The sequence below is a fragment of the Filicampus tigris genome, chromosome 6 (assembly GCF_054856515.1).
Source record: "Filicampus tigris isolate MCC_2025a chromosome 6, RoL_Ftig_1.0, whole genome shotgun sequence".
Classification (NCBI taxonomy): domain Eukaryota; kingdom Metazoa; phylum Chordata; class Actinopteri; order Syngnathiformes; family Syngnathidae; genus Filicampus; species Filicampus tigris.
Window position 1 is genome coordinate 16374251 of NC_141222.1, and position 17584 is coordinate 16391834.

Consider the following 17584-nt stretch of genomic DNA (forward strand, 5'->3'; position numbering starts at 1 on the left):
GCAGACCGGACCTGTAAATGGCATCTTGTTTAATCATGTTGTTTTTCAGATTAATTCTCTGATAGTGTTTATTTTTTTATCTGAGTTTGAGTTTATGTAAAGTACTTGTTCGCATATTTATTTTTCCATGCGGGATATCACATCAGTTGTTTTTTAAGCTAGTATGCTAGCTAACACTATTGATGAGCCTCATGTGATAGTGGTTTGTTTGTGCTAAATAATTAGACTACTGAATATATAGTTTTGTTTATGTAAAATGGTTTCATGGTTGTGTACATGGTAGTTGCCTGGTGTTGTTTCTTTATGATTCTGTCCAATTTAAGTGCTTTGCCGCTCTTGTATCATTTATGAGCAATTACAAATCCCTTGGGTGGCGTTCATATCCCCTAGCTGAGGTTTCACTGTACTTAGATTATTTATTTATTTGTTTGTTTGCTTGTTTAATTTATTTATTGAATCTTTTTTGGAACCTATTCTCAGGTGTTCGCTGAAAAAAAAACACAGGTTTTCAAGAGCTTGTACTTATCTGTGATGCCCTTACAAGATGGCATTATAAGCATTAATTTGTGTTCTCGGAAGTATGTTAAAGTGGCACATCTTGACTGTTTAAAATCTCGGTAAATCAGGGGTGAGCTACAGTAAATTTTGCTCAGATTATCGAAACTTCAAAAGAGTCTTCACCTTATGTTTTTGCTCTGCTAAAATCTTCTGTAAGCCATTGATTTTTTTTAAAGGTAATATTGGATGATAAATTTGAAATTAAATGACAACACAGCTGCTTGTCCCGCCTCCCCGACAGACCCGCTCCAGTGGAACGAATCTTGACAGAAGTACGCAACGATTGGGTGGGTTTGAGTCGGTGACGTACTTGTAGTGTGACGTCTTGCCAGGTCCAAGACACAGAACGATATTATCCGGTACTCTGACAGCGAGATCATCGTGAATGTCAAAAAAGCCGTGTCGTCTGAGAATTCAATTCATGTTAGCAAAATATTATATTTTGCACCATTGTGTGTCATGATACTGCACCAATATGCTATTTTACTGGTGGTTTGATTGATTTCTATCGACATCTTGCTTTCTTTTCTTCAGTTCTAAATATCCCGATGTATTGTTGTAGTTTTTTGCGAGTATCACATAAGATGAGTTGCATTAACGCTCTATGGTGATCATTATTTTTATCTGTCATGGGACAGTATCGATTTCGGTATTTTCAACAACTGACGTTCTACAAATTTGGGGTGTTGTAAAGTTCTCCCCAGAATGTATCATTAATAAAATGAACACTGTAACAGTACATTGTCATTATTTTTGGCAAAATATTGTACTGTATGTTAGACTCACTGCATAACATAGCACCCAAAATTTTACCGTCGTCAAAGTGCTTCTTCAAGCCCCAAATTTCCATAGTGTATGAAAACAGCTGGAGTCGTTTACCAATCGTCGTTATTCGCGTGCAGTGCAACTGCGCGAAGCTCATGGCACAAGTCCGGCTGAAGTGCACATGTGGGCGCCTGCCTGTGTGCTTCACCGCCCCTCATCCTCTGCAGGCCTCCTTCCTTCACACCCTCTCACCACATCAGCGTGCCACAGCGGAGTGCACAAAGTGCTGATCTGGTCCGCCTGGCCTCTTTTTTTAATTCGTGGAGAGTGGGGCGGGGAGGTGGGGGGCTGGATTCCCACAGGGCCCGCCGCAAAGTCTCGTGGCCAGCATATACTGCTGCTTGGTTGCCAGAAGACAGCTGGGAGAACACCTGTCTCATTAGCACATCCATTTTTTTTTTTTTATTTAAAGAAGACATGTTATACTTTTTTTTCATCAGATACTCTAAAACAGTGAACATACCTGTACTTGTAACTTGTTTTTTTTTGGGGGGGGGTCAAAATTCCTGAAGAAGCACACTTTAAACCAGGGCTGTGAAACCTTTACGCTCCAGGACTGCATTTCATTTTTAAAACAGACAAATGGGCCATGAAGTACGATAAAGCGCAAATGTCTGTAAAATATGCAACATAGTTAATTTTAATAATAAAAAATAATTAATTCTCTCAACACTTGTGTATTTTAAACACAGCTTTGCTGTATAAAAAAAAAGTCTACTTAGCTGAATGCTAACAAACGATGCAAAACGCCATTGACATGCTAATGTTAGCATACTGACATGCTACTATTAGCAGCCACAGTCGCTGTTATAGGAGCAATGGCTGTTTGAGCAAAAACGGTGGACCAACACATTTCGACAGATAATATAAGAATACTTGGGGGCATATATTCTTTATCGTCTACAAAGACAAATATTCCAACAGGTTGAGTCAAAGTACTAGTAGTAGAAGTCTATTCACAGTCGCTGTTATAGGAGCAATGGCTGTTTGAGCAAAAACGGTGGACCAACACATTTCGACAGATAATATAAGAATACTTGGGGGCATATATTCTTTATCTTCTACAAAGACAAATATTCCAACAGGTTGAGTCAAAGTACTAGTAGTAGAAGTCTATTCTTCATTTGTGTCTGCTTGACTGTAAAGAATAATACTGCCACCCAGTGGCACAATGAATTGCATCGCGGCATCAAATCGTGATGGACAAACTGTTTAATTTTTTTACATTGTATTGAATTTTTATTCCTCTGTTTCTATAAAATACAATAGAGTGCTATTTTTCCTTGTTAAAAACAGAAACACCAAAAAATTCTAATTTTTGGGGGGGCTAATTAAACTCTCATCAAGGCACCACTGTGGTCAGTTGGAATAGGGTCCGGCTCACTTGGCCAAATGAGGACATGTTTTAGAAAATGAAGAAATATTTTTGCTTAAATACAGTCATTGTAGAGATAACCATACGCTACATGGCGATATCAGCCCGAGGGAACAAGCATAGCCGATAGTTTTTTCCAATCGCATGTTAGCAAATTACGCGTTGGAGTACTGCATCACAATTAAGCCGTTTTGTCGTCTGGTTTGCAGACAGATACCTCGGCCGATACTCTTAAGACACTTTTGCTGTTTCCTTCAAAGATTGTTTCCACTCTGCTGGGGCATGAAATTGCTGCGTGAGATCTTATCTTTGGTCTTTGGAGAAGAAGGGGTTGTGTGCGTGTGGGGGGGGGGGGGGGGGGTTCATCCCCATGAAATTGAAGCCTTAATCAGCATTATCTGCTAAACGTCTTCACTAAATTGCCAGCCGTGCACGCCTCGCCATAAACAGCAAGCCAGAGCGTTATCCCTGGATGAGGCCAGAGGCGCTCACTGCCGCCTGGAGGTCCAACATGGAGAGACTCCTGTTGCCAAGCAACAAGTTTACAGATTAATGGTTGGGGGGGTGCTTTACAGGGCTAGTCGCGGGGTCCTCCTCTGTTGCCCACGCCCCTGCCTGTCCTCCGTCATCCCAGCGGTGTCGGGATTAGATCTGCAGCCTGCCCGGCCTGTTCCAAGTATTGATTTGATTTGAGTCTGCTCGCCAGCGCTGCCTTCCACCCTCAAATGTCTGACATCAGTCAGGCTGACTGCTCTCGTGCCGCCGGAGGGAAATAAAAGCAGTGCAGCTGCAGTAGTTGTCACGTTAAAAAAAAAAAAAAAAAAACACTGTTGGGGAAAAACTAACAGACGCCAAAGAAGAGACTGCAGTGCAACTGGGTTCTCATGAAGTGAGTTGACATCCAGCATGATCTGCTGGTTTCCCATGACATCGTGCACAACGACTACGCACTGGAATAAATGTCTATAAAAAAATAAAAGCAGCCCCCCGCTCTTCACTTTTCTTGGCGTGTGCTGATATCTTGCACCATATGACCTCTGGTGTGACATCATGTATCTTTTGGAATGGAAGTGTCGCAAAAGTAGACCCAAATAGCCAAAGAAAAAACACAACACAGCCAGAGATTGTCTTTTAATGCTGACATTGCCTCAAAAGCCAAAGAAAAAGCACCATCCATAATTGTTTAAAACCCCAAGAACGCGCATCAGTTGATCGTTTCTCTGACTAGCGAGCGTGTCTTTGTCAAGTTTTGCGTATCTTTTATTTGTTTCCTGAATGTGTAATCTGCCAAGTCGCCTGCTGTGAAGGGGGCCCCTTGTTCGTGTCGTCTGCCCGGCCTCTCGTGCACATTACCATACAGCTGTCCTACCGGATGTAGCTAGAGACGCAACCACAGCAGATGGAGCGGCCCGGATTAAAAGCACCAGACGCATGGTTGCTATTACGCGTCGCCTTTTTTCAAAAGGCACAGGTCATTTATAGTGTCGTGTCTTGGATTGGGGTAATGAGCCACACCTTCCCTCTGTGTGAATTGAATGGGCATCACTTTGGCTAACGATAGCTTTTGTGCTTGTCCGAGGGGTTCAATTGATGTCATATGTTACAAAGTGTAGTCATTTGAAGCAGAAGCAGGGGACCAATAAATTGCCTTTTTAAGGGCTTTCCCCGTACTCGCAATCTCATAAGAGTTTTCATTTTGTTTGAGATGAAGCACAAAATTCAGCCCCTTATGCCGGTTAAATTTAACATGGAATTTAGCAGATATGTCTCTTATGACTAGAGCCACCAAAAAAATCTCAAGAACCCATCCATTAAAGGGATATTTACTAACTTTGCAATTTTCAATAGTAAAAATGCAATATTTTGTGAATTTGATAACTTCATTTTTTTTCCATGTACGATTAACACCTTTAAAAACGCATTTTGCCACTTGCTGTTGACTGAAAATGACATCACGTTTGAGGGCTCAGGTAACAACCAATCACGGCTCACCTAACGTTCACAAGATGAAGTTAAAGACACAGGAAGTCTGACATTTTGATTTGAAGCGGCATTTTAGCTTAGTAGTGAGTGGCCTGTTGGATTTTAAGAAGAATTCAGCTCCTGAGGCCAAATTCTCTGAGCAACATGGAATTTTTATAGTCATATCCATCATGAGTAGTCCCACAAGAGGTCTCACGAAGCCATGCCTGAAAAGATGCAGAAAGTCTGCCATTTTGTTTTGAAGCAACCATTTTAGATTCAGTTTGGCCATTTCCAAGGGTCCTTCAAAGATTAACGCCATTTATCGCTGCCGATAAGTGTTTTGCAGGCCGTAGGCTGCCCACCGCTGATTTAAAGACACACTTTGAATGCTTTTGTGACTGCATCATTCAAATAGAAGGGCATGTTTCCCTTTTTCCATGCCATCTGCTGCCTCAGTGATGCAGACGCTCCATAAATCCTGTTTAGCTTGCTTTAGCCCAGGGATTCCCAAACTGCGTCGCGCTAAGATTAAGTGTCATGCCGGTCTGGGATGATAACTGCACATTCACATTGTTTAGGGTTTTTTTTATTTTTTCTTCGCAAAAGTGTGAACAGGCTTTGTTTTTACTCTGTCCATAACTATAATAAGTCTTGTGAACAAAAGGCCATTAGAAATCAACCCATGCCTGGGAGTTGGTGGTGCATTATTAAACAGTGCATTCTTCTATTGTTTGTGGTGTCTGAGCTAACAATTGAATGGACAGCACCTACTACAACCTCTGTACAAAATGGCCCTCTATAGTTTTTACCTCTCATTTGTTTTCTATACGAGGTAGGAGGACTTGATGCCTTATGTGTACTCTTAGCGTGTAGGTGTACACGACTGTAGGAACACTGTTTGCGTCACACACACAAACCCTATTGAGGATGGGAAGACTGCAGCGAATTTACGAGATGTTAAAACTTTTCTAGATCTTAAAAAAATAGACAACTTTGTTTTAAGTCTCACAAAAAAGTGCAGGGAGCTCTAACAAATATCTCCTTACAGTAAATAGTTTTCTAAAAATCCACTATAACTGAAATGTTTATCTTTCACACATCTTTTGTTTTAAAGTTCAAAAACATAAAAGTGAATCCTCAACGCAGCTACTAGCCGGAAAAATAAGCATCTTTCCAAGACCGGACTTTCACATGCAGTACTTTGCCGTCAATTTTTGCACCATGTACAGCACTTGGAGCGGTGGTTGTTTTAAAGTGCTCTATAAATAAAGTTGAGTTTAGCTTTTCATAATGTGGCTTCCTCACAGACACGCACACACTGGCACTGACTCACGCCTTACTTTTATCACCATTTCCCGATATTATCAGCAACTTCTCTCAGGAGTCATGTCATTCACAAAGCAAATTAACTGTTGTGACATTGGGGGAGTGGTTAGCTTGAGCCGCAAGGCAGCTTACTGTGGCGAGCAGAACTGCCCCTTGTGTTTATATGACACAGAAGGGCTCATAGTAATATTACAAGTGAGTTATAGTAGACTGACATTTACTAAAATTTCGGCGAGGTCTATTGCATTACCTTGAACTACTAACTCCCGTCGTGTATGTGCCTGGATTGTCCAGGAGACACAGAGAGAGAGCAGGGAGTGCACACACAGCTTTACGCTGATTGGCTGTTACACACTTCACAAGGAACCAATCAGATGGTGCTTTGGGCAGGCCAATCTGCCTGTGTAGCAAACAGAAAGAGAGAAGCACGGTGCAGTAAGCACGTATAAAGCTATTTTTAATTTATCAGCCTTAGAAAAAAATAAAATAAAAGAATGCCAAATATCGGCCCCGACAATCGGCCCGGACGATAATCGGTCTATCCCTAGCGGCCATTTTGTCACTTCTGTCGACTGAAAGTGACATCACAGTTGCTCAGGGCTCAAATAGCGACCAATCATGGCCCAGCTTCAAAAAACAGGTGAGCTGTGATCGTTACATGAGCCCTGAGCAATTGTGATGTCATTTTCAGTTGACAGAAGTGACAAAAAAAAGCCCCTCAGATGGCTAAAAACCGATGGATTTTGCTGCTGAACTCATATTCCACAAACGCTATATTAATCAGAATATCGTGTTTCAACTAGTGGGCTTGCATAGAGCATATTCTTGAAAAAAAAATGTTTGGGGTGACTTCCACTTTGAATTCATGGTTCGGTTCACACTTGGTTACAGAGGTCTAAGAGTGCCAAATTTAAATAAATAAATGCATAATCAAACAAATATTATGATTCATTTATTTGTTTAAATGTGTATTTCAATATATATTTATATCAATATCTCAATAGTTATCAATACTTTAGTTGTTTCTTGTTGTGTTTTTTTAGGAAAGCGCAACATCATTACATTGTCTGTTTTTTGTGCAGCAAATAGTTTTCCAACTTTCTAGGAGACAAAGTGCAACAGTCTGGATTGTTATGCTAGTTTGAATTTCTGCTCCACTGATAAAGTATTTACGTTTAAATGAGTAAACAAGTTGAATGTCTTGCCAAAACATTGCAAGTCATGATAAGATAAGATAAGATAAGAATGCCTTTATTGATCCCACAGTGGGGAAATTTTCGTTGTTACAGTAGCAAAGATATAGGTCACACAGGGGCCTATATCTTTGCTACTGTAACAACGAAAATTTCCCCACTGTGGGATCAATAAAGGCATTCTTATCTTATTCACAATGATGTCTGATAGCTTGAGGCTGTTTGTTTGCAGACTAAATCTGTGGCTCTAGCGCGAGCTTCCTGTCCTTTACATGTTGAAAAGAAAATGGAAATCCAATCTTTTTCATCAGTCAGCCACAATCACCATTACTAAAGTCAGATCATTTCTATGTATTCTCCCAAACCTGTTTGTCGGTCTTGCATCATTACATTTATCGTCTTTGTGGTACTTGCTGCAAGTTGCATCATTTTACTTCATCCCAAAAGGAAGATTTCTGACAAAGATATTCAAATTTTCCCATGCTTCACCTTGCTTGAATCTCAGTCATCGTTCTCCTGTGCGTTCTCTGGTGGCCAAATTGTGTCATTGCAAGTTATGTCAGGCTGGGCTTTCTATCAGCCGCTCTGCTTGTGGCCCATCAGAGATAACGCTAATCTCAGAACGGGACACTTTAGACAAGAACCTTTGCTCTACAAGCGTGCTGGGTGGACACATCTAAACGAGATCAAACGCACCCTTCAATGCCTGAAATTGGATTGTAAATCAACATGGGTAGAACGCCCGCTGCACTCTGATCCATTTGTGCCGCAGCGCTGGCAAACGTGACTAAAAATAGCCACTCTTTTCATTTAGCAAACCTTGCTAAATGCTCAACTTCCTGATTCAAATTAGATTAATTAGTTTCACAAAGCCATGAAGATTGTCCCAAATGCTTCCGTTTGAGATCAGTTATTTGTAAATGGTTGCCATTGTGAAACCTTTAGAAACAGAACAGGCGCATCATAATTTAGCATCGCACATAAATTGAGGATACACCCGATTGGCTGTAGCCCACGTGATAATGTGACACATATAAAGAAACACATGATGATTGGTTGACTGGCACACGTGACAATTATCCCGCGAACTATGCAAACAAATGCCAGCCGCGTGCGCTCGGAGCTACAGAACATTAATCTTCCGATTAAAAAAATATATATCACTAATGTGGTTTTGTTAGCTTAGATGTTATCGCCTCAGATCAAAGGATACTGAAGGTTTTCCAAATTCCTCCGTAGGTACAGTAAAAATGATTACAGTTGTGCGCACCACATAAATGAAACTCTTCAAAGCTAGCGGGATGAAGTGGCGGTCAAGGCGAGACTGTGTTAGAATGTTCCTAAACGGATTTTCTCAATCGGGTTTTGGATCTTCATTCTCAGAGTCAACAGCCAACAGGCGCGGCAAAGTGTGTAATTTGCGATGATTAAAGAGGTTTATGCATGCCTGTGTAAATGTTGAAGGCCCAGCCAGGAATCACCTGGCGCATCATCGACACGTTTCCATAACTCCCCCTCTCTTAAATGCCACAATGGGATGTGAACAGCTCAGACCTCAACCACATGCAAAAAGCCTCTCATCATAACAGGATTAAACATGGAGGAACGTTTTCGCTGCATGAGTACCTGGCCTTACAAGTGCACCACTAACATGCAGGTTTTTTGAGTCACCCAACACACGGATACTACAGTACAGTAATTACACTTTATAAAGTGAAGAAATAATGCATCGAAGGCAAAGTTGCTCACGATTGACCCACTCCTGGGCGTTGTACTGCGATTTTTATGTAAGCATACTGACCTTTAATGTTCGAATACAGGGTTGTCAAAATCATTTTTGTCGCTGCCCACATTGTATTTATGGTTTCCCACGGAGGGCCATTTTATGGCGGTCAACCCATATCAATCTCTGATCGCCTTATGTCATCACTTAGACAACAAATTGATGGCTAAATAGTTATGAAATCAGAAGCCAGTAAATGGGTTGCCCAACTATTTTTCTGTTTATTTTAAAGGGGGGGGGGATTGGTAACTGAAAAATCTTGCAGTATCTCATGTCAGTGTTGTTGAAATTGAAGACAATTTGCTAGAAACATAGTCGACGATATGATTTGCCTTCATGGGCCACATAGAATTACGTCGCGGGTTACATTTGGCCCCCGGGCTTAAAGTTTGACACCTGTAGTCTAATAGACAAAACATTAAGTGTGTGTGTGTGTGTGTGTGTGTGTGTAGGGGGTAGTGTAAATTGCAGTATTATTTAAAAGAAAATATACTATAGGTTAAGTAAAAGCAGCATTCATTACTACGTTACACAGTAATGTCAATCAGATGATGCATATTGCACTATAAAGTATTAAAATACAGGTTACGCTAAATCACATTATGTTTAAATATGTTTTTATCATTTTTTTGTGATAGGAAAAGTTAGGCATTTGGTACAACAAATGCTGCCATTGGCACATTTTGAAATTTGTGTTGACACGCAAAAAAGGTTGCATTGCCACTTGAATTAAAGTCAAAGTGTAGAATATAAATCCTTGCTCTTCCTTGAGTTATGCAATTGTTTTAAAAAAGGTACCAGTGTTTTAGATTAGCTATAAAATGTAAGCCATTGTAGTGATGCATCGGAATCGAATCGTGGGCCTCTGAATCGGAATCGAATCGTGAGGTACCCATAGATTCCCACCCCTAATATTTTTCATATTAATATCCTTAAATGTTCTTAAAATAGATTTAGAGGAAGCCTCCAGGGTTAAAGTATGATTTATTCCTAAAACGCTGTCCATTTGGGAGTACCTAATATACGAGGATTAGCTGCAGGCTGTGTGTGTTAAAGCTAAAACGTTAACATTTGTAATTTCCCAGAAGCCATCCGCTGCACTGCAGTGTTTGAGTGTTTCCACATAACTTCGGCTGCATAAAAGGATCACCTTATTTTCCCCCCAACAAAAGCAACTTGCTTTACTGGGTGGGTGTGAGGTGTGACCAGTGCGATTTAGGTTTTGATGAGCAGTAGGTCAGTATCGGGGGGGGGGGGGGGGGGGGGGTTTAGGAGGGGGTGGTTAAGGCTTTACAAAAGGGGCAGAAGAAGAGCGACAAAGGAGAAGCCGGCCCATTGAAAGGCCACAGTGCGGCCTCTCCTGCATGCCAGGCATTCCAATGCGCTGTGTAAAGGTTGGGCGGCGAGGTGGCCTTTTCGCACCGTGGCCTCGTCTGATGCCCCCAGCGCCTTCAAAGCCGTTCTGTGCACGCCTGAATTGCTCTGACGACAGCTAGCTTCAAATATTTACCCAGTATGTGGGTCACTTACTTTGCAAAAAAATGCCAAGTGTTGTTGAAAAAGTGATAAATGTGATGCTCCAGTGATGGCTTAAGGATATATAGAATATATAGTTATGCAAAACAAGAATCCAGTAAGCGCTATACTTGCGGTTTTCCATTTGGTTGTTTTAGATTTATGGCCTAGAAATGTTATTTCAATATACTGTGGCTGTTTCTGACATAAATAAAAATGAATCACTGTAGGAAAAGGTCTCCGCCATGAACTGAGGCCCTGTGAAAGGTGTGAAATTTTGCTGCATGCTTTGAAAGGGAAAAGGTAGTGTTATCTGAAGAGCTCCTTTAGATCGGTGATTCCCAGCCACTGTGCTGCGACGCATGAGTGTGTAGTGAGTAGTTATCCAATTTCCTTTAATTGGTGCGGAAATTATTTGAAACAAATATCTTGTCTCGGCTTGTGAATTTTAGTGACAGACAGAACAACTGAATGATTTTCCACTCGAAGGTATGTAGAGAGCATCGTTATTCAATTTCATGATATATACTTACTGTGACATTTGTGTTTATTGGTGTACAGTGAGATTTTTGAATTGTGCCGTGATTCAGTCAAGGTTGGGAAACATTGTTTTAAATATCCACATTTGACACAAAATCTTGCCTTATAAATGAACTAGCCCTTTGTTTTTACATATACACAGTTATCCATTGACACACTTATCATTTCAGTAGTGAGGCATGCTGCAATCTATTTCGTCTGGCGCTTGCTTTAAAAGACTGAAGGTGAGGGTAAGATCCCAGATACAAGCGGCTGAAATGAGTTTCCTCCGCAGAGTGTGTGGGCTCTCCCTTAGAGAGAAGCTCGGTCATCTAGGAGGGGCTCAGAGTAGAGCCACTGCTCATCTGCATTGAGAGGAGCCAGGTGAGGTGGCTCGGGCATCTGGTTAAGATGCACCCTGGACGCCTCCCTGGTGAGGTGTTCCGGGCCCGTCCCACTGGGAGGTGGCCCCGGGGAAGACCCAGGAAACACCGGAGCGACGATGTCTCCTGGCTGACCTGGGAACGCCCTGGGATTCCCCTGGAAGAGCTGAACGAAGTGGCCGGGTAGAGGGAAATCTGGGCTTCCCGGCTAAAGCTGCTGCTCGCCACCCGACTCCGATAAGCGGAAGAAAATGGATGGCGTTCTTTAAAAGAAAGATCTTATGAATGGATGAACATTCTTTTAGCTGTACTTCCTACTTTTCATTCGATTGTATGGCCAGAAGTGTTTTTCATACAAACGTTTACTGTAGCATAAGTTAGCAATAGACTGCAGGGATCGGTTGTAAACGGAGAAAAATGCTGCATGCTTTGAATGAAGGGGAAAAACGAGCACCATCACGTCCTTTGAAAAAGTCAGTATTTGTCCCTCATAACAAAATGTACAAAAATCTGCTGTAGAAATAATATAGACCCCTTTCTTTTACATTGCTGCATGCTTTGAATTTGAAGCAAAAAGTATTGTTGTCAATATCAAGATGGATGTTACTGTCTGTGTGACGCTTAAAAACCGATGGAATACTCTTTCAGTTCCTGACGCAGGAAGTGAATGATATTCCGAAACAGCTGTCGAGCGACAAACGGCAGCAGTTCCAGCCGGTGGGAACCCTTCCAACTCGGCGAGAAGAATGGGCCTTTCTCCAGCTAATGTTTAATGCCAGGCGGTGAACTTGAGGCCGGAATACCTCTTGGGCAGCGATGTGTCACTAAACGGTAGCTCGTCATTGTGCAATTGTCCTCTTTCGGGGGGGGAAAATGAAACGGGGGGGCTAGGTCCCCCTTTTGAATAGGTCCCTAATAATAAAACAAGCTGAAGTGTGAGCTTCATTCCAAACATGACAGATGCAAGGCGTGAGGAGGAGGAGGGGGAGGGTGTTTGATGAATAAGGAAATGATGAATCATGGCAACGGGCGAAGGATAATGGAGCATCGTCTTCGTGGAGTTGAATTAACATCTCGCGCAGCCACCCACGCGACTGCAGCGTTGATGTTTGAAGGGGTCGGGTCAAAAAGGAAATAAAGGCGAGAGCCACCGCTATCTCCCCTGTGACATCTATGGACTGCGGAGAAAATAAATAGGCAGTCAGAGGTCAGCGTTAGCAATTATCAGCAGTCATTTGGATGTCCAATTTGGAGCAAATGCGGCCATTTCGTATCAAGTAGAGTCGAGGGACAAACGTCCTATAGCTTGTTCAGCAGAGCTGCTTCGTTTACATAAGTAGAAAAGACGTAGGATTCTATACATACTAAGTACCGAAACAGAATGAAAAACTAGGGCTAGGGATTTTGTTCCTGACAACAACAAGAATGTACCAAAGTATCGATTTGTACAAAAATGTACAACATATCTTTGTCCAAGGACAAGGTTGTTATAACGATTGGTGGACCCAATGCTGTTTAAATGGAGATGTTTTGACAACTTTCAGTACAACACATAGGAATATGGTCGCATAAATGCACCTAATGTCCAAAACTGTCACCATTTTGCCTGAAGCTATTTTTTTATTTTAATTTTAGCGTTTTTGATATGATCTTTAAATTGGATGAATTTTAATTTTGCCTCAGGAGAAGTAGACAATTTTTGTGGGAAAAAATCAGAGAGAAACATGCCCTAATATTTTAAAATGTTGAGATTTTTCTAGAGTCTATATACGCATCAGATATTTGTTTGATTATGTAAATAAAATATTTTTTACTGGATATTTTTTTCTCAAGGGAAATTTTTGAATATTATAAGAATTAAACAAACATGGAAATTTCATATGTGAATAAAGTTGTAATAGTGTGATTTGTTTTCTTAAAAAAATACTTTCGTTCCAGAATAACACAAAAAATGTCAATGATTGTATTTTTACAATATTACCTTTTTTCCAAAAACAATTTGACTTAAAATATGATGTGGTTCTTTTAGCATAATTATTTCAATAGCTTTTTTTTTCTAGAATTGTTTTTAAATAAACCGTTATCTTCATGTTAGGTTTTTTTCTCAATTATGTTTGTTAATCTCAGCAACGCAACTATCGTAACATCCCAACTTTCTACTATTCTCTATTCTATTCTCGTAGTACGGTATCATCATTTCAGGTTCTTTTTTGCTCGACATGATAGCCCTCAGTGCAGTTCAAATGGAGACATTTTGACAGCCTTTGTCGTTCATATGTGGAAATTTCAAAAACACAATGGAAAAATAACTTAATAACTAAACTCTTAGTGTCCAAAACGTCTTTTTGCCGGAGATATGCCTGTCGGTAATCAGAGCTATAAAGCCATCTGGCGCGTTAAGTGGTCAGCGTCAGTCGACTGTCACCCGCCACGCTGAAAGGCTAATATTGGTCCTTTGAGTTTGTGTGCAAATAAGCAGGTGCACCAACAACACTAACTGTGCTAATAGATTAGGATACAGAGGTTGGCCGCTTTCTGTCATCTCATCTGCTGCTTGAGCTCATTTCTGTGGTGTTTAATGGAGTCATATGATAGTCATTGTTGACTATTCTTGATGCACAAACATCTTATTCAAATGTTGAGATGAAGTCCTGAGCAAATATTGCCATTGCAATACACTTAAGTACAAGTACTCACGATGACTACCTGTAAAAGGTACCATTTTTGTTTCTTTTGGGCAATTTTTAGCCCCCGGAGTTGTATCAGAGCAACCTGTGTGTAAGAGAATGTCACAGTTCTTCACATTTTGTTTTTCCTCTCTCTTTTTAATTGTATTTTATGTTTAATACAGAGCATGATTTCAATTCCAAAATTAACTTGTACATAGTCTGATTTGCTGTTCTTGCAGCCTTGTGGACATGGCAGGCGTATACTAATTTTTAATTGGTCTATCTTATTGAAAAAGGTTTGACTTTTACAATACAATTTGATATTGTAATATGAATTTATCCAAGAATATATATTTCTTAAAGAAAAAATCTCATGGTACACCCATTGGGAATTGTTAAAACTTACAATTATCGCATTGTGCGTGGTATCTAAATGTTAGCGAGTCAATTTGGGTGTTTCTATGAATTACGGTGCTCACTGTCTCAGCCCAAAATATTTGACTTCTAGAGCAATCAGTAGCAGTGAATGAGTTAAATTTGGCAACATTAGTGCGTGAATGGGGGGAAAAAAATTTACGCAACAACAAACCAACGCAATATGTCAATCTTGTATGGTTGCATACTCTGACTTCATGACGTAATGTACAAAAATGTAATTTTGTGTTATCAACTTCTTCTATTGTACACTGAGCTATTCTTTGTCAGGAATGGGACACTTAAACAAGGGAGGGGGGCACACTTTTTTGTCAGCATAGGACCGCACATTTCCTAACCAGATGTATGGCAAAATGCCATTTTAAATATGGACAGAAAATGTGTATGTCTTTTTTTGTGAAACCAATGTACCGCAGTGTTTTAATATATTTTAATGCTTTTAATTTATAACAATCCACTCCAACTACAAAGCTTCGAAGCAAACAAAAAATATACTGATTCAATCATCCCTCTCTGCAAAGGGCTCTTGCTCTTCATGCCCTTCAAATGAACTGTCAATGGCTCTTGTGGAAAAAGACATTTCTGTTTATGTACAGTACTTTTGAGATGGGTGTTGTCGTGGCAATTTAAGTTGAAATTGTTCATGACTGATAGGTTTGTGTTTACTTTTTGTGAACAAATAATCTACTTCCTATTTTACTGAAAAGACACCAATTTCTTGATCTAATTGGAAATGGCTCTTTATCTCTGAAGTACATTCTTGTAGGTGGGTTTGAGCGATGACTGCCATCTAGTGATGAACACCCCCCCCCCCACAAAAAAAAAAGAATTGAGCCTGCCAGTTGCTCATCACTGCTCTACCTACAGCTGTATATGCTCTTCTTAAATACTCTTTTCACCACCAGTTCCTCAGTGTAAACACAGCAATGTTTGAGGGAGGATGCAGTTATAGGGCGTGGTGCGTGCATCGGTTGCTCGTGCAACAAGTGATTGGGGTCAGAAAGGAGTTCGTGCTCCGATACGGAATGCGTGCAAATCCGGAGGGAGGGCGCTGAACGCCAGACTGCACCATTCCTCTCCACTGGGGAGGCTCTAATGCGATCCATGCGGAGGAGTCGTCTTTTTGCAGCGTGCGCAGAGGAAGACGAGGGCGCACACTCGCTCTCTGCTGCCTGCTCATTGCTTTCGGCTCCTCCTCCCCTCCCGTGATCACTCCCCTGCTCGGCGGTGTGCGAGCCTCCAGTCCACCGCCGCATCGCATCGTTGACACAGGCACGAGTCCCGCTTCTTGCCCGCCGTCCGAGTGGAGATATTCTTCGCTAGTTTCCCCTCGTGTTGAATTCGATGCCATCGGGGGGATTGTACTGAAAGCGACGCGGGTGGAGGGGTGACGTGCCCGAGCATGTTCACAGCCGAGGCGGCGTCGGATCTACCTGCGAGTCGGTCGCCGGCCTCACTCCGTCACAGCCCCGCCACCGCCCCCGCAGAAGCACCACTACACTTCAGCCAGCGTCACTGAGCAGGAAGGAAGCGCCCGCCGGCTCCCCAAAAAAGCAGCACCATGGGGTTCTACGGCACTTTGAAGATGATTTTCTACAAAGTGAGTCACTGCGTCGCCTCGCTGTTTGATTATGAGCTTTTTTTTTTTTGTATGACGCGCCACTCGTGTGTCAGGTTGCTCGGTCACTGCGGAGGACGGACATTGGCGTGGCGCAGAGCTCCAACAGCCCAGCGAGGCCTCGCTTTTGCGTTTATTTGAAAATTCTCCACGCCGATTTAGCGTCCTCGTCTCGCTAGATGTGCACATTGGTGCCATTCCGCTGACGGCTGGCGGCATCGGCACTCAAGTTGGGGCTTTTTTAAAAAATGACGAAAATGCGCACGGACTTCTTAATCGATTTGACGCACCGTGCTGTAATCTTTGTTTTAAGCAACTACACACTTGGGGTTTTGCAACTAGTGGGTGGAGGCCCAAATGTGGACCCCTTCGGGAGTTGACTTGCGGACACAAAGATCGCATTTTGTGATGTTACATTGAAAATTGTTTTCTTTTGAAAAGCATACACTAGATCAAATTGAGTACTTTTTCATGGAATATACATATTTTACAATATATAGTAAAAAGAAACAAGGTAAGCTGTAGCTTTTCTCTTTATTTTTGTCATTTTAAAATTAATTTTAGAATTATGTTTTAAAATATGCATTTACCCACAATGTAACTGAGGTTGAATAATACTTGTATCTGAAAAGGAATATGAGAAACTACTTAGTTTTTTTTACCGTTTTTTTGTAAAATTTTAAAGCAGGTCAGTTTGACACTCCTCAAATTACTTACAAATGTAGCATTAAAGAAAAGAGTTTTGAATCCCTAATTTTTGGATAGATTTGCAAGAAAATATAAAATGTTAAAATTGGGCAATATAATCCACCTCATAACAGGAGGATCTTTACATGTGATTTTCCAGCATGAAGACCTTCATTATCCTTTTAAGAATGACATTTAAAGCTTAAAAATGCCACAGTGACATTGTTATAGCTTCTTTGGACTTATTGATGTATTTGTAAGCAACATTTGAACATACTTGATATGAGCCAAACTGCTGACAATCATTTATGAATTGAGTTCCCCTGCCTTGTGGTAATATTTAATGTAGAGGTCTTAAAATGGATGAAAACGGCCTGAAAATGTTATCTTTCCAATTACCATTTAAGATTTTACAAAGCTCAGAATGAGCCCACCCACTGACAACCATTTCTTTCATAAATGCTTTCAACATTTTAAAATATTTTGATCATAACACAGTGGTCATAAATTTGATGAAATTACCTTAAAAACTCAGAAACTTGTCTTTGTTTAGCTGCACAGATACCCTATTTCTTGCTTTGTTTCTGATTGTGCCTTGAAATGAACTTTGCATTTATAATTGTGTCAATTTCAAACACCTCAAAAGGCTATTTTTTTTTAAATGGTATAATAGTTGACTTGTCTAGAATTGGCTGGACACTGAACAGCAATGTATCGTTATGCAGCAGTGGTT

At 41.0% G+C, this 17584-nt stretch overlaps 1 protein-coding gene across 2 annotated transcripts in view; it reads left to right on the forward strand.

Annotated features, from left to right (window-relative positions):
- The window catches only part of fbxw7 (F-box and WD repeat domain containing 7), an 88207-nt gene that overhangs the window by 42900 nt on the left and 27723 nt on the right, over positions 1-17584 (forward strand). The window contains exon 1 of one of the 2 annotated variants that reach the window (XM_086033266.1): positions 15620-16146. The exons of the other annotated variant lie outside the window; for it this stretch is intronic. Within the exon in view, the coding sequence (XP_085889392.1) occupies positions 16108-16146 (39 nt within the window). The 5' untranslated portion in view covers positions 15620-16107. Of the gene's footprint in view, positions 1-15619; positions 16147-17584 lie in introns of those variants that run through there. 2 annotated transcript variants of the gene reach the window in all.